The following is a 26,209-nucleotide window of genomic DNA, read 5'->3' as shown; positions in this document are numbered from 1 at the left end:
TAGTTACCGAGCCCTTAGTAACCGCCCGCCCCAAGGAGCCGCCCGGTTGCCGGAGGCCGCGCCAGCTTCCCCACTGCAGGCCCGCGCGGGCGCACAGGCCTCAGCGGGGAGGGAATGGCCGCCTCACACCGAGCGGCGAAGCTGGCGGCCTCCAGTCTCCAAACCCCGGTAAATCCCAGCACCGGAGCGCAGGTCACCCAGTACGAACGCGAAGAACCTTTAGAGGCTCTGGGGGCGGAGGCCGTGGAGGAGGAGAAAGACGAAGAGGAGGAGAAGGCAGTGCGGCCGGCGCGGGCGCGGGTAATGCGAGGGCGGGAGGTGGCGGGGGCTGGGCGTCCGCCTGGTGCAGGTGGGGGTTGTTTGGCGTTCGGGCAAGGTGAAGGACGGGCTGGGAAACGCGGTGCCCTGTCCAGCTCCTCCCTACACAGTAAATCTGGCCCGCCACCTTCTTTCTGCCCCCCCCCCCCCCCCCACGGAAAATACTCTAAACTGAGGCGTTGGGAAATCTTTTAATTTTCACCGAAGAGGTTGTTGTAAAAATTTCTTGGAGAGCATTTACTTTAGAGAGTACAAAGTACAGAAGTTTATTCCTTTTGCTCCAGCATCTGTTGGGCATAGTTATTTCTTTTTCTTTTCAACTTGGGGAAAACTGATGTCCGCAATAGCAGTTAACCCATATAGCTCAGGTGAATCCGCTGTGCTGTCAGGTGTGTTTAATTGTCGCCTTAAAGTCTTGGTTATTAGTGCATTGTAACACTGCCCATGAGAGGCGGTGTTTAAAACCATTGAAGAGTTCAGTGGGCAGATCATATACAGATTAAAGTTAAGCATCCAGAGAAGCAAACTACCGAGGTTCTAGTTTCCTAAACAACTCCTCAGGGTGAGACAGGCTTTTCACTGACCAATTTTCAGCGTCACATGTGTCCTGAACCTGCCCATCAGGTAGAGGGCCGAGTCTGCCGATTATTCTCTTCGCTTAAAAGACTGGAGAACATTGAATTTTAATTCTCATGTGCAGATATTAACTTCCTTACCCCCAATTAATGATTCTTAGCACTATTTGTCTAAAGATTCTCAGATACAAAACATTATGGCCTATGACTAATGAAAATCACTGGATATTTTGGAATTCTAACCTTTTTACACTAAAACTGTTAATAAGAAAATCTGGGGGCGCCTGGGTGGCTCAGTCAGTTGGGCGGCTGACTTCCGCTCAGGTCATGATCTCGTGGTCCGTGGGTTTGAGCCCCGCGTCGGGCTCTGTGCTGACAGCTCAGAGCCTGAAGCCTGTTTCGGATTCTGTGTCTCCCTCTCTCTGACCCTCCCCGGTTCATGCTCTGTCTCTCTCTGTCTCAAAAATAAATAAACGTTAAAAAAAATAAAAAATAAAATGTTTAAAAAAAAGAAAAGAAAATCTGTAGCAACATCTTTTATGGTCAGTATTTCACCGATAGATAAACTACTTGAGGTGTAAAGTAAAGCAGATTAAGACCCTGAACAAGAACCAGCGTCAGAGTCCTGGGAACAGTTTCACTCATGATAAAGTTTCCCCACAACACAAATCTCAGTAGCCAGCAAAGGGAGCAAAGTGACGGAGGGAAAAGATTTGAATAGAGGAAAAGGATTGGGAGTCGGATTAGGATCCATTCTCTGCCATTTGCTAAGTGATATTACGATGTAACTTTCTTTCTTGTGTGTAAAAAAACTATAATATCTCTTTTGTCTCACCAGGATATTAGGAGAACCACATGAGAAAATGTGTGTCATATCTAAAGAATGATTTATGTAAATTTGTATTAATAATAACAACTGCCGGTGAGACTGTCATTTGAACAACTTGCCCAAAGATTAAATTCTCCTTTGGCTTGCTGTGGTATAGGAGTCAGTCATTTCTGTAGTTGCAGGTATACTTCCTGTGCCCATATTGGGCTCTGAGGCCAGTTCTCTGAATCTAGCTTCAGTTGGAGATAGTACTTCATAGGCCCTGTTATGGGATTGATGATGACATGGGTAAAACAATATTCTTTAATTCACATTTAACCTTTTTCAAAAAATATCAAGCAGTTACTAAGTGCTAGTCACTGACTATTTAGTTGTGAATGAAACAGACATAGATCACATTGTCACAAATACAAAATGAATAGTCAAATGATTATAAGATGAGAAATACCAGCTAAGAAATGAACAGGCTTCTATGATTAAAAAAAGAAGTAGCCAGGCACCTGCTTCTGCTTAAATGAGTTAACATTTAAGTTGATGCCTGGTAGATGAGAAAAAGCAACGATTTGAAGAGTAGAGGCAGAAAAAGCACTCATTCCAGGCAGAGGGAACAGCGTGTGCAGATGCCCTGAGACTGAAAGAGAAAGAGCTTTGTGTGATTAAGGATCTGAAAAGAGAGAGTGGGAGACGGGAGGGGAGCGGAGAGGAGAGGCAAGGAGAGATGAGGTTGGAGAGGTTAGCTGGGCCTGATCATTCAGGGCCTTTTAGACCAAGATAAGTTTAGTGTTTATTGTTGGTACAGCAGGATGTCCTATGAGACTTAAGAGATCTGGCATGTTTCTTTTTACGTTTTTGAAAGCTGACTTGGTGGCTTTGTGGAGAATTATTGGAGACTTTGACAAAGCAGAAGTAAGGGATTGGTTAGGAGGCTGTTGTAGTGATTTAGGGGCCAAAGGTGGTAGCTTGGACCTAGGCCAGGGGACATGGCAAGAAGTGGACAGATTTCTCTAGAATGGATAGGATTTACTGTTAGATCGGATGTGAAAGCTAAGGAAGAGGAAGAAATCAAGAATGCTCATTCCCAGGTTTCTGGTTTGACCAGGTGTATAGAAAGGAATGCCATTATTTAATTGGGGATAACTGGAGAGGAATAGGTGTACAGGCTGGGTGGGAACTGGGATTTCCTTGATTCTGAGATGCCTGTGAAACTACCAAGTGGAAATGTGTAGGAAACAGTTGGGCCTATGAAACCATAGTCCTGGGGTCTGCGCTATAGATTTCTGTCTGGGAGTTTTCAGCATTTTAAAGACAATGGGAATGGATGAAGTCACTAAAGGAGAGAGTACAGAGAAAGAAGAGAAGGGGCCTAGTATAGAACTCTTAAGAACCTAGCATTTAAGTGGTGTCTGGGTGGCTCAGTCAGTTCAGCATCCAAGTGGCTCAGGTCATGATATTACGGTTTGTGACTTCGAGCCCTGCATCAGGCTCTGTGCTGACAGCCTAGAGCCTGGAGCCTGTTTTGGATTCTAAGTCTCCCTCTCTCTCTGCCCCTCAGAGAGAGAGAGGGACAGAGTGCCACCAGGGGAGGGGCAAATGAACGTTCCCTAAGGTGACACAGAGACTTTCAGTCCCTCCTCCCTTTGTTCTTTGGCACATACTCACTGTAAAGCCTGTGAAAATAAGCCCATGAAATGGAGAAGGGAAAAAGAACCATGAAGTGAAGTGAAGGTTTGGGACTCCATTGTGGGGGAGGGTTCGTACATATTTTCAATAGGTTGTAAACCTACTGTTAACTAGACAGCTCAGCTTTTATTTGGTATTTCTGAAAATGAATCATCTCCCTTCTCACAAGCCTACTTAAAAAAATATATATATATATATACATACACACACACACACACACACACACACACACACTAAGGAGCACCTGGGTGGCTCAGTCCGTCAAGCATCTGACTCTTCATTTCAGCTCAGGTCATGATCTCAACGATTTGCACTGATAGCACAGAGCCTGTTTGGGATTCTCTCTCTCTCACTGTCTCACTGTCTCACTCTGCCCCTTCCCTACTCATGCTCTCTCTCTCTCAAATAAATCAGACTTTGTATAAAACAAAACAAACAAACAAACAAAATATATATATATATATTTTAAACAAGGGTGTCTGGGTGGCTCAGTTGATTAAGCCTCCAACTCTCTTGATTTGGGTTCAGGTCATAATCTCACAGTTTGGTGAGTTCGAGCCCCTCACTGGGCTCTGCGCTGACAGCATAGAGCCTGCTTGGGATTCTCTCTCCCCCTCCCCCGACTCATGCTGTCTCTGCCTCTCTCAAAATAAATAAATAAACTTAAAAAAAAAAAGAACTTAGCATTTGATAGGTAGAGAAAAGGGGGGCAAAAGAGATTAAGGACCAGCTACAGTGGTCAACAAGGTGTGCAAGTTTCCTATTCATTGGGTTTGGTGATGAGGGAAAGGGTTAAATGCTGCTAAGGGAAGGGAAATTTCATCCCTGAAACAGGAGCGAAGGAGAAAAAGGGCACAAAAGTGGGCAGTTTTGTAGGTGGGAAGATGTGTGAACTTCCCTCTGATGGTTTCTGTCCTCTCAAAGAAATAGAAGAGTTATCATGGGTAGTTGGGGGCTGGGTGTGAGAGTAGTAGAAGAGCAAGGGAAAGAAAGGTAAGCAGTATTGCTGGGGGAGGACAATTGCTGGAGTATTGCTCCAGGAGTATGTGTGGAGGTGCCAGGCACACCAAGTATCCATTAGAAATTGTCCAGTTTTACTCTAGTATTAGTATTCACAAAACCTTCATTTTATTTTTTTAAGTTACATTTTAATTATGGAAGTAATACATGAACACGTTCTCCTTTTAAAATTTCAGCTACAGGGGCACCAGGTTGGCTCATTCGGTGGAGCATCCAACTCTTGATCTCAGAGTTGTGAGTTTGAGCCCCATGTTTGGTGTAGAGATTACTTAAAAATAATTTTTTTTTCAGGTTTATTTATTTATTTTGAGAGAGAGCACACGCAAGCAGGGGAGGGGCAGAGAGAGAGTGAAGAGTGAGAGAATCCCAAGCAGGCTTCACATCGGCAGTGGCAGCAGGGAGCCCAATGTGGGGCTTGAACCCACGAACCACGAGATCTGGACCTGAGCTGAAACCAAAAGTTGGATGCTTAACTGACTGAACCACCCAGGTGCCCCAAAAATAATATCTTAAAAAATATGTCTATCAAATGCTACAAATAAGGTGTAGGCCCTTTTAACACCTCTCCCCCCAAAAAGAAAATCTGACCACCCCAACCCCAATTAGTAGCTACTGTTTTAAAACTGATGTATAGTTGGGGCACCTGGGGTGGCTCAGTCAGGCGTCTGACTTCAGCTTAGGTCATGTTCTCACGGTTCATGGTTTGAGCCCTGGGTCGGGCTCTGTGCTGACAGCTCAGAACCTGGAGCCTGCTTTGGATTCTGTGTCTCCCTCTCTCTGGCCCTCCCTTGCTCACGCTCTGTCTCCCTCTGTCAAAATAAACATTAAAAAAATTAAAAAATAAAACGATGTATAGTCTTTTGGGCTTCCTCCTATCTCCTATGTACATAATATTTTAATATATGGTCACATTTAAAAAAAAATTTTTTTAATGTTTATTTATTTTTGAGACAGAGAGAGACAGAGCATGAATGGGGGAGGGTCAAAGAGAGAGGGAGACACAGCATCCAAAACAGGTTCCAGGCTGTGAGCTGTTAGCACAGAGCCCGACGCGGGGCTCAAACTCACAGACCGTGAGATCCTGACCTGAGCTGAAGTCGGAGGCTCAACCAACTGAGCCACCCAGACGCCCCTATATGGTCACGTTTTATTTATACATATGGTTCTGCAGCTTGCTTTTCTCTTACATTTACTGGGGGGTTTATCCATGTTAGCATATATAGATCTACCTTATCCCTTAGAAATCTTTTCAGTGCAAAAAAGTTTTTAAATAAAAATTCCGGAACTGCAGATGATACTAGATAGAATTATAGCACAAAAATAATTGACAGTGCTAGTTACTAATGAAGCAACGTGTGCTACAAGGAGTCATCATCTAAATAGGTCAAGCCAATCTAGGGAAGATTATCCTCTAATCTGGTGGCTGCTGTATGTACAACATTCCATAGAAAGCTGAACAATTAAAGGGAAAGGGTACTATTTTAGGTTCTTGGAAAATAATGTCCTTGGCCTAGGTTATTTGATTTACTAAATATTTTCTATATACCAAATATTGTATGGAGATGATTAGAAGTTGCTTATTAACCATTCATCTGTTTTTGTCTTAAATTTTTTTTTTAATGTTTATTTATTTTTGAGAGAGAGAGAGAGAGACAGAGTGTGAGCTGGGAAAGGGGTGGAGAGAGGAGACATAGATCCAAAGCAGGCTCCGGGCTCCAGGCTCCAGGCTCTGAGCTGTCAGCACAGAGCCCGATGCGGGGCTCAAACTCATGGACTGTGAGATTGTGGTCTGAGCCAAAGTCCGATGCTTAACCTACTGAACCACCCAGTCGCCCCACCATTTGTCTGTTTCAGATAAAATGTTTTGAGATCAGTTTATCTGAAAAGTTTGAAGTATTAAGCTGAAATGGAGTGGATAGAATGCCAAAGTCAATGCCTAAGTATACTTTGTAGAGATTACTTTGTAGAGATTACTGTTCCATCTTGTTAGAAGCTAGTTAATCCTTCTATAATTTTTCAAACAGTTTTTCCAGGTCCAAATACATTTTATCCTTTTTGTGAAAATGATTCTTATAAGGCCTCCTTTTAAGGCACGTTCTAAAAGAATGAATGAAGAGCACACGGATGTTTTTGCCTAAAAATAGTTCTTTGGAATATTGATTGTAGTCTTTGGAAAATAAGCCCTTTCCTTAATGTGGATTAGAATATAGCTCTTTAGGGCAGCCAGTATTTCTTCAAATGATTCAGTCCTATGTGAGGGAATACCTGTCTTCCCTCTGTGTAAACTTAATTTTTTTTTTTTTTAGCTTATATTCATTCATCCAACAAATATTTCTTGGGTATCTGCCATTGGCCAAATACTTTTCTAGACATTGGGAACACAGCCACAAACAAAACAGATAAATCATTGCCTTTGTGATATTTATTTTTTGGTAGGGAGGCAAGGTATATGGTACTCAAATAAGTAACTTCATGTAGATGTCAGTTGGAGGTAATATTTATGACAAAAATAAAGCAGAAAAGGGAGGCCGACAATGAGTGGGGGCGGGGTGGGGGGGAGGAGAGGTTGTAATTTCAAATAGGGTAGTCAGTGAAATCTTGTTAAGAAGATGACATTTCATTAACACCTGAAGGTGTGAGCAAGTGGGCTGTGCAAATACCTGAAGGAAGAGCATCCCAGGGAGAAGGAACACCAAGTGCAAAGGTCCTGAGGTGATTTTGCTGATTCTGTGAACATTGGAAAAACTGCAAACTGGAGTCAGTTACCGCTGCTAGAATGAACTGCTGCTAGGGAGACTCAGCAGACAGAGAACTAACAGAAAGGGATACAGTCCCTTCTTCCTCCTCCAGCTTTGCAGTTTCCCTCTAGTCTTATTTATTTTTTTAGAGTCTACTGGGGAACAGCTGGCAAAGCAGAAACATTCTTTGTGGAGTCCCATCCCCAGCATCACATAACAGGGTATAGAATTCTGGGTGGCATTGGAGCCAAGAAACAATAGTTTTAACACCTGGCACATCTATTTTATGTATCATAAAACTGATAGTGCCCATGTCACAGAAGTGCAGAACCTAGGCTTGGATGAGAATTCTGACACCATGCCTATAATCTTTCTCCCAAGGCATGATAAAACTGAAGTTATTTAACTTCCATACAACTGTTTCTTATTGAAGGATTATAGGGGGGGCTGAAACCAGGTGACCAGTGAGTGGTTTAGGAGCCAGTAGTTAGATGAGAAGTGGGAACCATTTCCTGCTTACCCTAACCTCTGTTTTCAGGCTTTGTCCCCGAAACTGCTTTATGCATTTTACTCCCCTCTTATCCTGCACTTTGCTCCCCACCATGTCACCTACCCTGCTGCTTTGGCTAATGTCATTTAACTTCATCTGGAATACCCTTTTCCTTTTTCCCCCTTCACTGTCTTTGACCCTCTGGATTCTTCCATTTTCTTTGACTCATCTCTTCCAGGAATCACCTCTTCCAGGAAGCCTTCCTTTATCTTCCAAACTCAAACCAAACTAAAGCTCCTTTTATTTGAATACCCTTATCACTTGGTCTTTGTGTCACTTTCTCCTTTATATCAGTCCTCCTCTCCCTGCTTATTTAAATGTTGGTGTTTGCCAACATTTCCATCCTCAGGTTCTTGTCTCTCATCGCTCTGCAACCTTATCCACATCCAAGGCTGTACCTGTCACTTGTGTGCATTGTGGTTTCCTGGACATCTGGCTGCCCTACTCTCCCCTCAAACTTAGTGTGTCTAAGACAGAGATTAGTTCCCTTTCCCTAAAACACTGTCTGCCGCGGTATTCCCTATGTTGATGAATGACAGCACCGTCATGTACCTAGACAGCACCCCACACAGAAAGCTTTTTACTTTCTTGCCCACAATCCAGGCCATTATCAAGCCTCCTTTCTTTTGTCCCTGGTGCTGCTCCCTTCATTTTGCCCTTAATATCTCTAACTCAGACCTTTGCAATAGCCCATTAACTGCTGCCAACCTAGCTTTCTTTCACTCCCTCCTCCTTGCTGCGAAGACTCCTGATCATCATGGTGTTACTCCTCTGCTCACATCCTTCAAGGCTCCTCTTGGCTATGGCCTGGCAACCTCTACTCTTGGTTGGGGCTTTCAACTTGCCTTTTTCACTTTGTTTCCCACCCTCCCTTGGGCTCCATATACCCAATTTCCCACCCCTGTTCAGACTCCCTCTCTGAACACATAATGCCTGTTCCTTCCTCTTGTGGCTAAAAAACCTCTCCTGTCCTTGGGAGGACTTTGGTGTGCCTTTGGAGCCTAACAGATTTGGGATTGAATACCAGCTCTGCCACTTCCTAGCTGTGTGACTGCAGGCAGGTCACCTAACTCCTCTGAGCCTTGGTTTCCTTGAGATCATACTACCTGCTAGTTGCATTGCCACAGGGTATAATAATATACAATGAATGTTCTAGCACTGTGCCTCAGATTTCTTTGTCTTTCACTGCTTCCTTGGTCTCTGGCACACTTCGTCCTCATCCAACTTTATGTCTCCAGTCTGGCTCACCTCTGCAAATTCTGCCTCTTCTTTCCCCCTAGTCAGAATTAGGCGTTCTTTCTGTGAGCTTTCATGGTGTCTTATAGAGTGACATACATGGTGACTCTTCTGTCTCCCTGTTCAACTGAACAGGAGTCAAGAGTTCTGTCTGTCCCATTCAGTCTGCTATTGATTTGTGTACATGTCCTCTGGTAAACTAGCCAGAAGCTTCTCTAAGGTAGAGTTTTTATCTGATTTGTATCTTTAGCAGCCAGCTGAATGCTGGTTGTCTCCAAAAAGTTAATGAATGAGGAAATTAACAAAGTTCTCATCCCCACAGCTAAGTAATGGTGAGGAGCACATACAGAAACAGCAGAAGATATCAGAAAACTCTCTTACTTGAGTTGTAGGGCATATATAAAGCAATTCTCTGAGTCATAAATTCGTTGGTAATGAATTTCTGCTTACCAATTCTTTCAAAGAAAACTTGTTTTCCTTCATTTGTTTTAGGTTACCCCAAGTGGTACAGCACTGGCCTCTTGTACACTGTTTTTAGTCCATTAAAAAAAAGCCCATACCTATAACTATTTGTAGACAGCTGATTTTATGAATTTTTCTGTTGGGAGAAGCTACTCGCTTTTCTAGAATCTTATCAGATTTGATCTATAGCTTTCTATGGCTAACCTGCTTTTTTCACTCTCAGTCTATTTCATGCTCTGGGTTAAATTTAAAACCATGATCAGCAGTCTTTTATGCATAGCATCATAAATAATTTCACCTGTATCTCAACTGAGAAATATTAAAATTATTTTCTTTACAGAGAAAATGGGGTTTTACCTTTTTAGTTGTTGAAGTGAAAGAACTTTGGAAGGTGTGTGAAAAGAGTGAGGGAGGAAGACCAGTCAGACCCTTCTAGGCATGACCTGTATATAGCATAGCTGTGCTATGTGTAGTTATGATACTATACTGCTCTTGTTCTCTTGGGTGACACTCTGACAAGAGTGTCACCCATGGGAGCTATTGCTTTTGTTGCCCACAGAAGTTGCTGTTCTGATGGTCTCTCCTACCCGCCCCCCACTTCCTGTTTTGTCCTGAGGCATATAGGTGTCCTTCTCTCTGGCTCCTTAGTGAACCAATGAGAAGTTCCCTCCATTCCCCTGTCCTCATTCTCCCATTTCCCTGACTTTTCCCTTTCCCTATCTTTTCTCCAAAGGCACACCCTCAGGGCCAACACTGTAGGAGCCCAGCTAGGGAAGGGTTTGGGGCTGTTTTGGCTGGTTTGCAGCAGGAAGAACTGTTTTTCTTCATCTCATTTAGTTGGTTAAGCATCAGACTCTTGATTTGGGCTCAGGTCATGAGAAGTGGGAACGAACCATTTCCTGCTTACCCTAACCTCTCTTTCCAGGCTTCTGATCCTGTGAGATCTAGTCCCACATCAGTTCCGTGTTGAGCGTGGAGCCTGCTTAGGATGCTCCTCTCCCCTGCTCACATGCTCTCTCTCTTTCTAAAAAACAAAAATAAATAAAGGACTTTCCTTGAGAAAAAAAAAAGTATAATTCAGAAGGAGGTTGTTTATAAAGGATGGTTTGGTTCTATTCTATTATCGTATATGAGTTAGTACATGACCTGGGAATCTAACCATCATTTATAAAATGAATTAAATAACATTTATTTTCTGGCAATTTGATATCTATCTATCTCATTCTTTTTTTTTTTTAATGATTATTTATTTTGAGAGAGAGAGTGCGTGTGAATGAGCAGGGGAGGGGCAGAGAGAGAGGGAGAGAGAGAATCCCAAGCAGGCTCCATGCTGTCAGCATAGAGCCTGACTCAGGACCAGATCCCATGACTCTGAGATTATGACCTGAGCTGAGATCAAGGGTCAGATGCTTAGTTGACTTAGCCACCCAGGTGCCCCTCTTTCTCATTCTTAATAAAATGTCATTAGGGGAAAATGTACATAGCCCACAAGTAACTTAGAATCCATTATATGTATGTAGCCCACAAGTAACATATAACCTAATTAAGTGTACACTTTAAGAAGCAGCATTGGGAATTGGTGTCATTTTAATTTGTCTTTCAATTCGAAATACCATGTAACAGGTTTTTTTTTTTCTTCCTTCCAGACTAATATTAACACTAACATTTCCGAGGTGGATGGACAAACACATATAAGTGGTGAGGACTTTGTGGACTTCTCTGATGTTTACCACTCTAATGAAGACTATTTTAGGAAACTAGAAGAGCTGAAAGCTGCCCACTTGGAAACTATGGCAAAATTAGAGAAAATGTACCAGAATAAATTAAACTTAAAGGAAGTTCAGCCAGTGATCATCAGGGAAGAAGCTTCTAGTGTCTCTTCCAGGTAAGTTTGTACATGTATTATTTGTGGGCTGTAAAATGTATACTTAAAAGTGCAGAACAAAACTATCTCAGAATATCTTCTCTCTACTGTCCCTTTGTACTTTTAATGATATACAGAGGTTGGATTTTATTCAAAATGTGTAATGGCTTATCCACCAATGGCTTCTTATTTTGAGAGTCATTTGGTGGTCATTTAGTCTTTTCTCTCTGACCTGCCACTCACAGAACTGTAGCTATGTATCAAAATATTTAGTCTGGCCATTTGTAAATGATAAAAATTAAAATTTAATTTAATTAATTAATTAATTTATTTATTTATTTTTAAAAAAATTTTTTTAACGTTTATTTATTTTTGAGACAGAGAGAGACAGAGCATGAACGGGGGAGGGGCAGAGAGAGAGGGAGACACAGAATCGGAAGCAGGCTCCAGGCTCTGAGCCATCAGCCCAGAGCCCGAGGCGGGGCTCGAACTCACGGACCGCGAGATCGTGACCTGAGCTAAAGTCAGACGCTTAACCGACTGAGCCACCCAGGCGCTCCTAAAATTTAATTTTAAAAGCCGTTTACAGTATGTGGATTAACATGAGATCATTAAAAATACAAAGTACGACTCTGCTCTCTCTCTTTATCCCCCTCCCCTTAATATCTCAAGAGTATACTTTTCACTTTAATAAACTTTCCAGCTTCTGGTATTTAAAAAAAGTTATATATGTATGTGTATATATATATATATATATATATATATACATATATATACACACACATATATGTGTGTATATATATATACACACATATATATGTATATATATTTATATGTATGTGTATATCTGTGTGTGTGTGTATAAATATAAAGTACAAAGTGTTCAGGTCTAAGATATAAATCTTATTCAGGTTTTCAAAATAGTCTGTAATTCCTGGACCCATTTCCACTGTAAACTCTCTTGTTTTGAAACTTGAGGCAAGTCTCTTAACTCATCCAGTTGGTCAGTGCTAATTGTGCATCTCCCGTGTGCCAGGCGTTGCCTGGCCCCTGAGGAGCCAAAATCGAGATGCCCTCGAGGAGCTCAAAGAACTAGCTGAGAACCAAAAATTACAATACAACATGATGTAACAGTGTTATAGAGACAGAAGAAGAAACAATTGATTATGTTATGGTGTTGGTAGAGGGATGCAGGCAGGAATTTTCTACAGAACTGTCATATCTAAGTTCAGTCTTAAAGGAGGCATAGCTGTAGCAGATGCGGGAAGCCAGGAGTGGGCTTCTAGGCAACAGAAACCATGTGTGCAGAGGCGTGGCAGCATGAGAAATCACGGTTTGTGTGAAGAACTTCATGTGATGGGATATAACTTAAGATTAGAAACTGGAGGGGCACCTGGGTGGCTCAGTTGGTTGTGTCCAACTTCAGCTCAGGTCATGATCTCACAGTTTCTGAGTTCGAGTCCTGCATCGGGCTCTGTACTGACAGCTCAGAGCCTGGAGCCTCCTTCAGATTTTGTGTGTCCCTCTCTGCCCCTCCCCTGCTTGTACTCTGTCTCTCGCTCTGGAAAATAAAATAAACATTAAGAAAAAAATGTTTGGAAACTGGAAGTAGAAAGAAGCAAGAGGTGAAACAGAAAGGCAGACAGTGGCTAGCCTTGAAGGGCTTTATAATCTAGACTTGACTTTGTTACAATGACAAATCATAGAAAAGTTTCAAGAAGCGGAGTGACATGATTATATGTATGTTTTAAGATGGTGACTCTGGAAAACGTGTAGAGAATGGAATAAAGTTTACACCCAAGGAGCCTCTGCTGTCTCAGGTTCCCCTGTAATGTGAGGGAGTTGAATTTTAGATAATTTATAGGCATCTCTTAATTCTATTCTAAATAAAAGTGATAATTAGAAGCCTTATCTATAGACTCTTATCTTCTAACTGATTATACCTTGATCTTAGAAAATATATAGTGCACAGGATGCCTGACTGGCTCAGTCGGTTAAGCGTCCGACTTCAGCTCAGGTCATGATCTTGCAGTTCACAAGTTCGAACCCTGCGTCTGGCTCTGTGCTGACAGCTCAGAGCCTGGAGCCTGCTTCGGATTCCGTGTCTCCCTCTCTCCCTGCCTCTCTCCCACTCATATTCTCTCTCTCAAAATCAAACATTTAAAAAAATTTGTTTTAAATTAAAAGAAAAAACAGAAAATATCTAGTTCTTAATTTGTATATTTGGTCACATGCAACTGAGAGCATAATCTAATTATTCTTCTCATTTAGGTCTGAATCAGAAAAGAACTCCTATCACCGTATCTCATTAATGACATCCTTTTCAGAGCCTGATTTAGGGCAATGTTCCTCCTTGATTATGTCTTCCTCTGAAGATGAGTTGCCCAACTTAGAAAAAGAGTGTCCTGAGAAAAAGAGAGTGATGAGCTATGCTAAAGAACTGATCAACAACATGTGGACAAACTTCTCTGTTGAAGATTATATTCAGTGTGGACATGCTGACTTCCCAGTTGAAAAAACAAAGAAGAAACCAAGAGAATGGGTACCAAAGATTACAGTACCTGAACCTTTTCAGATGATGATTAGGGAACAGAGGAAAAAAGAAGCAAACATGAAATCTAAGCCAGATATTGAAATGGTACACCAACTGCTCAAAAAACAAGAGGAGGAATCAGAGTGTAAGAAAAAATTCCGAGCCAATCCAGTTCCTGCATTTGTCTTTTTCCCCCTTTATCATGACATAGTCAAGCAAAATGAAGAACGCAGGAGATATATGAAGGAGAAAAACAAAGAAGCTCTTTTGGCCTCACAAAAGCCATTTAAGTTTATCGCAAGGGAGGAACAGAAGCAAGCAATCCGGGATAAGCAGATGAGAGACTTGTTTAAGTCTAAAAAGAAAACAAATCGATTTAAGGCCAGACCTATACCTCGGTCTACTTATGGTTCGGTTACCAATGGAAAGTTAGAAGAAGAGCCGTATAGAAACATTAGGATGCAACTGAGAGCCCAAGAGATTTTACAGAATTCATCCCCTCTACCTCGCAGATCAGGTCACAGAAGTTGTGCTGCAAGGAAGCTCAAGGGTCCTGAACAGGCTGAAAAGTTGAAGTGTAAACACAACTTTAGGTGGCAAACTGCTGATTTTGAAGACCTTCCCGAGAGATATCAGAAATGCCTCTCGAAACAGAAGTTTTCAAAATTCCTAACTGTCCGTAAACCATCTGATCTTCACGCAGCCTCCAATGCATCCACTCAGAGAGAAAAAATTTTGGCAGACGTTGCAGCAGATGAAGAACATTTAAAAGAAACACGGGCTTATCTGTCTCCAAGGCACAAGTCACCAGCAAGAAGTGCAAGTGCAAAGCCTGTGCCTTGTCACTGCAACCCTCCAATGCCCACAGTGTCTTCCAGAGGAAGAGAACAAGCCACAAGGTAAATAACTAGGATATCGTACCAGCTGACTCGCGGTTGCTAAAATCGTGTTTGCAGCTCTGTTGATTTTATGTTGGTGAATTTGAAAATGTGAAAAAATTATATTTGGTGATATATTTTACCGTATAATATAGAGTATTTTGCCAGAGGGTGTTCTGCTAAGAAATGAATGTATTTTGTATTTTATGAATCTTTGGGGATAGAAAAGGTTAGCCTGTTGATTTCTAGTTTTGCAAGTCAGAGCCTTCACAAAAGGTTGCCTTTTTTCAACCTTTGAATTTTCCCGTGTTAAATCTTTGCTAAACAGCATTCCCACTGGCTTAAAGTGAATTAAGCCTTAGTTTGTTGCCCTCAGGAGATCACTTGAGGAAAAGAAAATGTTGGAAGAAGAGAGAAGTCGGATCCTAACTAAGCAGAAGCAAAGGATGAAAGAATTGCAGAAACTCCTGATGACCCGGGCTAAGGCTTATGACTCACATCAAAGTTTAGCTCAAATGTCTAAATCCAGAGTCATGTCTCTCAGGTATCATAAAAGAATCCTGAACCTCCAGATCACTGGTTTTCAAACTTTCTTTCAGTGGATACGATATACGAACAGATTGATTAGTATTTTAGTTTCTGGATTAAGTTGCCATTGGTTACTTAAATTCAACGTACACACATTCTCATTCACACTCACCTCATGGTGAGAACCACCGTATGTACTCACCTCATGGTAAGGACCATAAAGCCATATTGATGAATTGAAACATTTCATATTGATTGTGGCCATAGTTCATAGTTGTAATTTTATGTTAGTATCTAATCTTTTTTTATACTTTTTTTTATACTTTATACTTTTTTTTTTTAAGTAGGTTCCATGTCCATTGTTGGGCTTGAACATGATACAACCCTGAGATCAAGGGTCGTATGCTCTACTGATTGAGGTAGCCAGGTGCTCCTTCTTTATACTATTTTTGATTGCACAGTACTAATATTGAGAAAAATCTTTTTTTAAGTTTTTAATTTTAATTTCAGTAAACATAGAAAAATTTTGATTCACACAAAGCTCTTTTTTAATAGCTTGCCATGTAATCTAAGAATATTCTTCAGTAAATAGATATGTCACAGAGCTTTGTTCTGAGGTCTGCATGAAATCTAATATCACAAATTAACACACTGATGTTAAATAACATCAGTTATGTGTGTCAGTTAACACGTGTGTATAAATGTTTAGTGGTGTGTATTGCATTCCGTTGCAGTTTGAATATAAATAAATAAAAATATTTGCAGAACCCCTTCACGAACACTGGAATTCTGCAGCACAAAGTTTGAAAACCAGTGTTCCAGAGGAACATTTTTATGTAAAAATGTTCATGTTTAAGTAGGAAAATATCTCCCCCTAAGCTGGGTAAGTAATATGATTAATTAATTTTTAATCTGATTTATAAGTACCCCCCAAATTATATTTGCTTTTATTTTTTATATTTTATTTATTTTATGATTTTATTTTAGAGAGAGAGTGCAGGAGTGGGGAAGAGAGGCAGAGAGAAAGAATTCTAAGCAGGCTTCAGATTCAGCGCAGAGCCCAATGCAGGACTCGAGCCCACAACCCTGGGATCATGACTTGAGCTTAAATCAAGAGTCGGAGACTCAACCGACTAAGCCATACAGGCACCCCTGTATTTGCTTTTAATTATGAGTATTCCTTTTTAATTGTAAATTTTTATTTATAATAATTATATTCTTTTATAATATATATTATGTTTATATCCCTTATAATATATATCAGTGTAATTCAGTGATAGAGGGAGCTTAATTTGATGAACTTGAGCAATAATTTTTAGAAATATACTGTTCACCCTAAGAAAGTAAACTGGATTTTTCATAATACCAATCTTGTGTATAATTAAGCATAATTAGCATTTTATAGTACAATTATTTTCTCTAATCCGTGAAATCTTATTATCTTGGTAAAGTTAGTATATTTTACATAGAGGAAATAGCATAATTTAGTTCATTATAGGATCTTATCCAAGTAGTAAGTACATTTATTGTGAATTTATGTATTTTGCTTCCTTTTTTCTATATGTTCTATTCCCATAGTCCCCATTCTCCCCTGACCTGCTCCCATTTAATTCACTCTGCCACCGATTTATAGGAGATCTCACTTATGAGGAAAAAGAAGGAGCAAGGTCTTGTTTTTCAGAAGAAATTCCTTAAAGAAAAGATATCTAATTTGAACTAAATTTTCTTGTTTTTTTTTCACTTACAAATGAGATAAGAGGGTGTTCATTCATCTCTTCAGGCCAGTTTGAAGCATTTTAATACATAATTTTTTAAAAATCTTGAAGATTTCAGAAACATCAGAGTATCCAGATTGTTCCCAGTATGTAAAGGTGTGTTCTCACAACCTAGGATTTTTATTCTGCAGTCCATAAAAATTTACCAGTCTAGGAAAGGAATTGTGGTAAACTGTAAGCTGTGCTTATAATTTAACTTCTGATCTGTCGTCTAAGCTAAATGTTATATGTGCAAGTTATTATTTCTTTTTAAAATGCTGTTCCTTTTATTTGATTTTAGAAAGAGTGAAAAGGAAAGGATGAGAGAATACCAACGAGAACTAGAAGAGAGAGAAGAAAAATTAAAAAACAGGCCGCTACTATTTGAAAGAGTTGCTCAGGTTGTGTTTGTTGGAATTTAAGAGCTACTGTCAGCCTTTTTTTTTTTTAATTTAGCATCTCTAGCTCCTAATTTACAGTCCATTTTTTTAATATGTTGTATACAATTTATTGAGACATATTGTTTCTGTGACAGCTTCATCAAATCAGTCAAGTAAGTTTTTGCTCAAATCTGAGCATTGAATCTTGTTGATAAGACATGTCAGCTTGATAACATGCTGCTAATCCAGTCGTATTCAAAATGTTTCACAGCCTGTTTTTCATGGCTGGTCTTTTCTTTTTAATACCAACTTAGCCGGATATTAAGGTGAGCCTTCATGATATGATTTGTAAGTCTTTGAAGAATTAAAAAATGAAACAAAATGCTAATGGAATCAGATTTATTTCTGCCAGTTTCTTTTCCAGTTTCATTGAGATATAATTGACTTAGAGCACTGTATAAATTTAAGGTGTACAACGTAGTGAGTTGGTATACATATATTGCAAAATGATTACCACCACAAGTTCAGTTAATAACCATCACTTCATGTAGTCACCAAACTTTTAGGATTTACTAAGATCTAAACTTTTAGGGGTTACTCTTTCAGCAGGTTTTTAAAAAATATATATATATTTAAGGTTTATTTATTTTTGAGACAGAGAGAGAGAGAGAGTGAGAGAGTGTGTGTGAACAGGGGAGAGGGTGAGAGAGAGAGGGGGACAGAGGATCTGAAGTGGGCACTGTGATGACAGCAGAGAGCCTGATGCAGGGCTCGAACTCACAAACTGCGAAATCCTGACCTGAGGCGAAGTTGGAAGCCTAACAGACTGAACCACCCAGGTGCCCCTCTTAGCATCTTATACCTTAGCATATATACCATACAGTGGTATTAACAGAGTCATCGTGTTGTACATTACATTCCCAGTACTTATTTATCTTGTAACTAGAGGTTTATACCTTTGACCACTTTCATCCAACTCCCTTGGTAACCACAAATCTGATCTGTTTTTCTATGAGTTTCTTCTGTTTTTGCTTTTAGATTCCACACATAGTGAGATCATATAGAATTTGTCTTCCTCTGATTTATTTCATTTAGCATAAAGTCCTCAAAGTCCATCTATATCGTTGCATATGGCAAGATTTCCCTTTTTATGGCTGAATAGTATTCCACTGCATATATACCACATTTTCTTTATCCATTAATCTTTTGATGGACACTTATTTTGTTTCCGTATCTTGGCTATTGTAAATAGTAATGCATTGAATGTGAGGGCACAGATAATCTCTTTAACATGGTGATTTTGTTTCCTTCAAATAAATACCCAGAAGTTGGACATTGCTGGATTCTATCATATTTCTATTTCTATCTTGTTTATTTTAATGTTTATGTATTTTTGAGAGAGTGAGAGAGAGCAGGGGAGGGGCAGAGAGAGAGGGAGACAGAGAATCCCAAGCAAGCTCTGCATGGTCAGTGCAGAGTCTGACATGGGGCTCGAACCCACAAACTACAAGATCATGATCTAAGCTGAAGTCAAGAGTCGGACGTTCAGCGAACTGAGCCACCCAGGTGCCCCTCATATTTCTATTTTTAATTTTTTCAGGAACCTCTGTACTGTTTTCCATTTACAGTCCTACCAACAGTACACAAGGGTTCCCTTTTCTCTACCTCTGCACTAGCATTTGTTATCTCTTGTCTTTTTGATATAGCCATTGTGACAGGTGTGAGGTAGTATCTCATTGTGGTTTTGATTAGTATTTCTCTGATGACTAGTGATGTTGAGCATCTTTTCATATATCTGTTGGCCATTTGAATATCTTCTTTGGAACAGTATTCGGATCATTTGCCCATTTTAAATTGGATTATTTGTTTTTTTGCTGTTGACTTGTATGAGTTCTTTATATATTTTGAATGTTAACCCCTTATCAGGTAAATGATATGCAGATATTTTCTCCATTCAGTACATTGCCTTTTCATTTTGTTGATTTTTTTTTTTTAAGTGAGTCTGTAATTTTCATTCTTACCTACAATTACTGAAAGCACTTCCTTTTCACTGGAAAAATAATTAGATCGTATGGACAATGAACCCTGATTTTACTAAATTTGTACTCGGTTTTATAATCGCCCCCTAAAAAATATTTGTCAATTTCACATCCCTCTCAAAAGGGAGGTGTTCTAATGGGTGACATAGCTTAACAATAGACAGAATCACTGGAGGTTACAGGTGTTGTGAATTTCAACCTGTTACATTTGGAGCTTCCTGTTAGCATTATAGGACTCTTCTTCTCAGTGACTCACTGAGGACAGAGACATGTATTGTAACTGAATTTACACATTACAGCCTCTCAAAGTTATGGGAACCCTTTACTTACAGATTTGTATATAATTTTATGTGATGCTTTTCATTTTAAGGGGTGGGTTTCTTTTTTTAAAATCTCAGTTTCAACTTGGAAAAATCATCATAAGCTGTTCTATTTAGCATAAAGTGATTGACTTTTAGCTCCTAAAATAGTTATTTCCAGCTCCCAGCTGCAGGTTTTTATGTCTGTTTGTCTGGTGGCTCTGTCTACAGAGATTTCCCACAGGTATCTTACATTCATCTTGCCTGAAACTAGATCTTCGTCTTTGATTTCCTATTTTTATTGGACCATAGTTTTGGTGATTGGGAACCACTTTGCCTCCCTCTTTCAGTTGCTACTGAGAGACCTGGAAAGTTTTCTTCCTAAATAATATTTGGACCTGCCTTTCTCCATTCCCGATGGTGAAATGCTAGGTGAAATCTCTGTTGTCTCCTGTGTGAGTTATTGTAATGGTTTGACTCATTTTCCTGCCTTGCTGTTTGCAAAGCCACCCATTATATCTTCACTTTACTATTCCCGTTCCCTTGCCAAATCTTAACCCTGAATATGTAGTAAATAATCTCTGATAACGATGATGATCATCCATTTTCACTGATTCCACTCGTTCTCATTTTCAGTGAATGGTATCAAGAGATCTTGGGGCACCTGGTGGTTCAGTGGGTTAAGTGGCTAACTCTTTCTTGGTTTTGGCTCAGGTCATGTTCTCCTGGTTTGTGAGTTTGAGCCCTGCATCAGGCTCTGCACTTAAGTGTGGAGGCTGCTTGGGATTCTCTCTTCCCTCTCTCTCTGACCTTCCCCTGCTTGTGCCCTCTCCCCCTCTCAAAATAAACTTTAAAAAACTAAAAAAAAAAAAAGAAGGAAATCTTGTCACTGACTTCTTCAAACAATATTACAAAGCGGGTATTCCTTTTTTGAAAGTTTATTTATTTTTGAGAGAGAGAGATGCAAGCAGGGGAGGGGCAGAGAGAGAGAGAGGGAGACCCAAGATCCAAAGCAGGCTCCACGCTGTCAGCACAGAACCTGATGCGGGGCTCGAACTCACAAACTGTGAGATCATGGCCTGAGCCAGTCAGAGGCTTTGGCCTCCCAAAGTGGCTATTCCTATATTACAGAGGAAAAAGCTGAAGTTCAAAGAATGTAAGTAGTAAGATTCATAGTTAGTAATGGAACTAGGGTTGGACCCAAGTCAATCCTTCCAAGCACTTAACACTAAGCTGTCCTGCTTTCTCCCAGAAGATAACCCCATGAATCTTAGCATGTATAGATCCTCTACTTTCTGATCCCTGTTAACCTTTAAAGAGGTTAACTAGTTTCTTTCAGAAATTTTTCTTTCAGATCATACCAGACTACTAGTTTCAAACTTGAAATCTTAGTTGATGCTGTTTCTGAACACTCTTAGAGCTTCTTCCTATTTTTCCTCCTGATCTTTCAAGTCTTCCTATAAAATCACTTCTTGAATTGTTTCCCAGGTTGGATTGAGTGCCCTTTCCTCTGTTTTTTTTTTATTACCCTCAGCATACCTCTGTCCTTGCTCCTGCTACATTGTGTGGGAAATTATCTGTTTCAGGATCTCTCTTCCCTTCTAGCTAGTTACTTTTGAAGGTTGTGGTCAAATCTTTGTATTTCCAGCACCCAGCACCTAGGAGAACATCTGGCACAGAGATGTTAAGCATTTGTTGAACCAAAACTGAACTGTCATGATCAAATTAGCCAGATAATGACTTCTCATTTGGGGGGGGGGGGGGGGATTAGCCCAGGCTGCGAGCACTGCCCTGACCTATTAGTGATGAGTCTCAGCGTGAGTAAGCCATTTTGCCATGCTTTGAATTCCCAGTTTCTAAGCACAGAGAAAATGAGGCAAAGTAAGTAGTCATGTGAAATTAAACCCATGAAGAAGTTTTAAATGTTGAAAACATAGGTCAGTTTCATAGCTGATGCCACTTCCGCTGCTTCTGGCCCTAACATATGCTGTTCCCTTTGTCCAAAACACTTTCCTGTGTGGTATAGACCCACTACCTTCCATGAGGACTTGTTACAAAATAAGTATTCAGTAATTAAATAAATGACATAATTGATATAAATGAAACTTATGGTTATGAAAAATAAGTACTTTCCCCCCTTCAAATGAGGGCACTGATTTGTAGACAAACTCATCATTGCATGTTATTTTGGTTTCCTGTAGAAGAAACACTAGTTTTCTTTTGCAGTATTTGGTAGTAAAATAAAATAATCATAGTTATTTTAATTGCTCCTTTTATTTCATTGTCTATAATTCTTTTGCATGGTGAAATGCAAGGAAGAAATGTTTATTTCAAAATTTATTTTTTTTCTTTTTTTTAATGTTTTTATTTATTTTTGAGACAGAGACAGAGCATGAGCAGGGGGAGGGGCAGAGAGAGAGGGAGACACAGAATCTGAAGCAGACTCCAGGCTCTGAGCTGTTGGTGCAGAGCCCGACACGCGGCTCGAACTCATAGACTGTGAGATCATGACCGAGCTGAAGTCAGACGCTCAATGTACTGAGCCACCCAGGCGCCCCAGAAATGTTTGTTTCAATTAAGAATAATTATACACTAGGGGTGCCTGGGTGGCTCAGTTGGTTAATTGACTCTTGGTTTCAGCTCAGGTCATGATCTCGTGGTTCATGAGTTGGAGCCCCACGTTGGGCTCTACGCTGGCGGTGTGGACCCTGCTTGGGATTCTTTCTCTTTCCCTCTCTCTGCTTCTCCCCTGTTCTCTCTCTCTCCCTGTCTCTCAAAATAAGTAAATAAACTTAAAAAAAATTTTAAAGAATAGTTATACACTATTCACCGTGATATAAAATATTAAAAGGTAATTAATTCTATATATAGAGTGACTGGCAGTGACTCACCATTGCTTTGGTTTTGTTAACATAAATTAGTACAATTTTTTTCTCGCAGCCTGTTTTGCTGTGACTTTTGCTGCTAATTAACAGCTGTTATTTCATAAATTCACTCACAACTTTATGCATTATCCCCTTATTAGGGCTAATTGTGGTCTTGCTGCTGTTGAGTTATTCTCTAGCAGAGTAAGCCTATGATCCAATACACAACAAACCGTGTTGTCCTGTTTCTTGGAAATCACAGGGTTTATTAACTGAGTAGATGTTAAATTAAATTCTAAGCCAAATTCAAATGAAGACTTATGAGTACTAACTTTGGTATCATTTTAATATCTCTTATATTTAATTTGTTTAGATCAGCATATACTGTTCTTAATGCATTTAAAGTTAGGTCTGGGGTTTCCTTATTCTGCTTTACATTCTTGGGGGCATAGTTCTTACCTTCTCACTTTGCCATGACTTTCAGTTCCTCGAGGCTTGTCTGTTGATATTCATAGCCTCTGAATGCATTTTTATTTACTTTTCCAAAAATTGTTGCTAATCATAGTGGGTGGATTTAGTAGTGCTTTTTCAGTTTTTCAGAGCATCAGGAAATCACCGGTGGTAGTTTATCCATTGTAATCGGTCTTTGCTATTTTGGTTTCTCCCACGGAACACTAGATGCCATGTTCCCTCATTATGCTGGAGTCCGTAGATTAGGCAAATCAATACTGACACCTGCATTGCTGAAGTCAGGTTTAAGCCACCTTCAAACTCCAGGATGACCACTATTACTTAGAGAAAGCAGCATGGTGGAGTGGAACAGACCTAGGAACTGGTCAAGAGACTTGGTTCTATCACTCATTATCCTTGTGACCTTAAGCAAACTGCTTAACCTTAGTGGGGGTGGAGGGAGTGTCTTAATTTATTTGTTTGTTATATTTGGGGGTAAGACTGGGTACTCTCCCACACTCTTTCCAATATGGGATGCCACTGGGGCACTGGAACTAGTGTATTCCTAGTCACCTTGCTTTAGTTGGAGGTCCAGATGGCAATTTTTTCCTTTTCTTTTCTTTTTTCTTTTCTTTTCTTTTCTTTTCTTTTCTTTTCTTTTCTTTTCTTTTCTTTTCTTTTTCCTTGAGAGAAAGAGAGCATGGGTAAGGGGAGAGAGAGAGAGAAACAGAGAGAGAATCTCAAGCAGGCTCTGCGCTCTCAGTCCAGAGCCTGACACAAGGCTCCAACCCACAAACCGTGAGATCATGACCTGAGCTGAAACCAAGAGTCAGTTGCTTAACCGACTGAACCACCCAGGCACCCCCCAGATGGCAATTCTTGGCCCTATACTAGTTCATATCCGCTCATAGGAGGTAAAAGTTGACTAAAACTGAGGCACTAGTGTGAACCCCAGTCATCTTGTGACCCTGGAAAGCCTGTGGTCTCAGGAACTGTGATGCCTCCTAACTTGCTTCAGGTATGAGAGGGTCATCTTAGCTCAGCTCCACAGGTCCCAAAGCCAGGAAACAACATTCTGGAGATTTGAACACAGATCAAAATTCTTATCCTTCTTGCTGTGTCCATTGCTTCCTCCAGAGTAAAGACAAGAACAGTGATGATTTTATCATCTTTGATGGATTAGAAATGTGGCATGTAAAGAGTAGAAATTACAGGAGGTACATAAAATGAAAGAAACTTCTGACAACTATCATGAACTTCTTTTCTTCCTGATTTTTCCAGATATCCTTGAACATAAAAGCCTATTTTTAAAAATATATAAAACAGGTATAGTGTAAAGAATAACTATAGGTCAAAATTCATGTGGCTACCACCCAGGTTAACAAATAGAACGTTGCCAGCACCCCAGTAACCTTGTGTGCCCTTCCCAGATCGAAACCCTCCTCCACTCCCCTGGAGGTAACCACCATTGTAACTTCTGAGATAAGCATTTCCTTGTTTTTGTCATTACTGTTGTTGTGTTTTTTTTGTTTGTTTGTTTTTGCAGTTTTACCTTCCTATGTATCTATCCCTACAAGTATAGTTTAGTTTTGCCTGTTTGGGAACTTTATGTAAATGAATCATACATTCTGTATGTATTGTCTAGTGGTTTACTTCTTTTGCTTAGTATTATGTTTGTGAGATCAATCCATGTTGTCATGGACAACTAGAGTTCACTCATCGTCATTGCTTATTTTACTCTGTTGTGTGAATAGACCACTATTTAGCCATCCCGTTATTGATAGGTATTTGGGTTGTTTCTGGTTTGGGGTTGTTACAAACTATATTATCTGGAACGTTTTTTGTACATGTCTTTTGGGGCACATCTGTAGGACTTTCTCTGGGAATATGCCTGCAAGTGGGTTTGCTCGTCAGAGGGTCTGCCTGTTTCCAGCCAACTGTGATTATTGAATTTAATTTTCACTGGAGCTTTTAACCCATACATCTTTAATGGAAATTTAAAGTCTTTTGTTCTCATCTAAAAAGGTTTGTCTTTCCTATAGAAAAATGCAAGAATGGCAGCAGAAAAGCATTATTCTAACACCCTAAAAGCAGTAGGACTATCTGATGAGTTTGTTTCAAAGAAAGGCCAAAGTAGAAAAATATTTGAGTACTTCAGCAATCAAGAGATGAAAAGTTTCACTGAAGATAAAGAAAGGTAACATATATAAGATGTCTAAATGGTTTACCTTTGAAATAATTCTTACCTACTGGAAAGCATAAAACTGTTCTGTATTTTTAAAAGATCTCTTAACCTAACATATGTGAATTGTTGTAAAACATTGATATTTTAACATTTGACACATTCAGAACATTACATGGTGATGAGGTATCTTGTTTTTAAAGCAGAATAATTTAAATTCTGACTGACATAAATAATGAAAATAGTTAAGATGCTTTCAAATGGAGTTTTGAGAGTCAATCAAGGTTTGAAATAAGTTCGTTCCCAGTTGACACTTTTATAGTTTTCTTGATAAATCGGAGTTCGTACACTTGAGGAAGACTGACTACTTGATGGCATACATTGCAAAGAGTTTGTTGACCTTTAAACCAAATCATTTTTCCTGTGAAAGATTGATACATTTCTTCCTCCAGCCTTAATGAAGAAGAAAAAATAGAAGAAGGAGAGAATGGGGAAGAAAATTATTTTATTGATACCAACAGCCAGGATTCTTACAAGGAAAAAGAGGAAGCTGATGAAGAGAGTGGAGAGGAGAAATCTGTCAAGGAGTAACATGGAATCAGTAGGGTCTCCTGTCTGAGCCCCTGCAGTCAATTACAGCCTTGGGCATTAGCATCCATGCTCGTGGTGTTCAGAACATCAGTGGGAACCTTGTGATATGTACAGGGCTCTTGAGCAAAGTCATGTATAGCCTGAAAAGGCCAAATCCAGCCAAATGAATGGTTTTTGGGTCAGTTAGAGTAAAGCTTTGGCTATTCAGGTTTTTTAATCGCTACATATAGTCTGTGTGTAACTTTGATCTCACTTGTATTTTTAAAAAGCATTTGAGAATCACAGCTGTCACAAACTGATTAGTTATAAAAATATATGTTACTTCCTTATTTGGGGTGGAAAAAAATGGCTTAGCATTGAGAGCAGAGAGAAGTATTGGCTTTTGGTGATTTGAAAACATTTTTCTCGGAAGCCTGAATCAATAAATATCTTAAAATTA

At 39.9% G+C, this 26,209-nt stretch overlaps 1 protein-coding gene across 3 annotated transcripts; it reads left to right on the top strand.

Annotated features, from left to right (window-relative positions):
• The first annotated feature begins 7 nt into the window (after nucleotides 1-7).
• Nucleotides 8-26,209, top strand: FAM161A (FAM161 centrosomal protein A). 3 transcript variants are annotated; one of them, XM_003984033.6, is made up of 7 exons: nucleotides 8-300; nucleotides 11,055-11,293; nucleotides 13,544-14,704; nucleotides 15,060-15,227; nucleotides 17,267-17,366; nucleotides 25,040-25,194; nucleotides 25,632-26,209. In XM_003984033.6, exons 1-7 carry the CDS (start codon nucleotides 115-117, stop codon nucleotides 25,768-25,770), a joined length of 2,148 nt encoding a protein of 715 aa, XP_003984082.2. In that variant the 5' UTR covers nucleotides 8-114; the 3' UTR covers nucleotides 25,771-26,209. The 3 variants fall into 3 exon arrangements, with proteins under 3 accessions (XP_003984082.2, XP_003984081.2, XP_006930185.3); XM_003984032.6 differs by lacking the exon at nucleotides 15,060-15,227; XM_006930123.5 differs by lacking the exons at nucleotides 25,040-25,194; nucleotides 25,632-26,209 and adding an exon at nucleotides 15,977-16,094 and having other exon boundaries at nucleotides 17,267-17,421.

The sequence above is a fragment of the Felis catus genome, chromosome A3, assembly GCF_018350175.1.
Source record: "Felis catus isolate Fca126 chromosome A3, F.catus_Fca126_mat1.0, whole genome shotgun sequence".
Lineage (NCBI taxonomy): Eukaryota > Metazoa > Chordata > Mammalia > Carnivora > Felidae > Felis > Felis catus.
This window is presented reverse-complemented; position numbering and strand designations above follow the sequence as displayed.

Coding starts and splice junctions, on each gene's coding strand:
- FAM161A (XM_003984033.6), top strand. CDS start 115: ATGGCCGCCTCACACCGAGCGGCGAAGCTGGCGGCCTCCAGTCTCCAA. Junction 301..11,054: donor TGCGGCCGGCGCGGGCGCGG/GTAATGCGAGGG, acceptor TCTTCCTTCCAG/ACTAATATTAACACTAACAT. Junction 25,195..25,631: donor TTCACTGAAGATAAAGAAAG/GTAACATATATA, acceptor TTCTTCCTCCAG/CCTTAATGAAGAAGAAAAAA.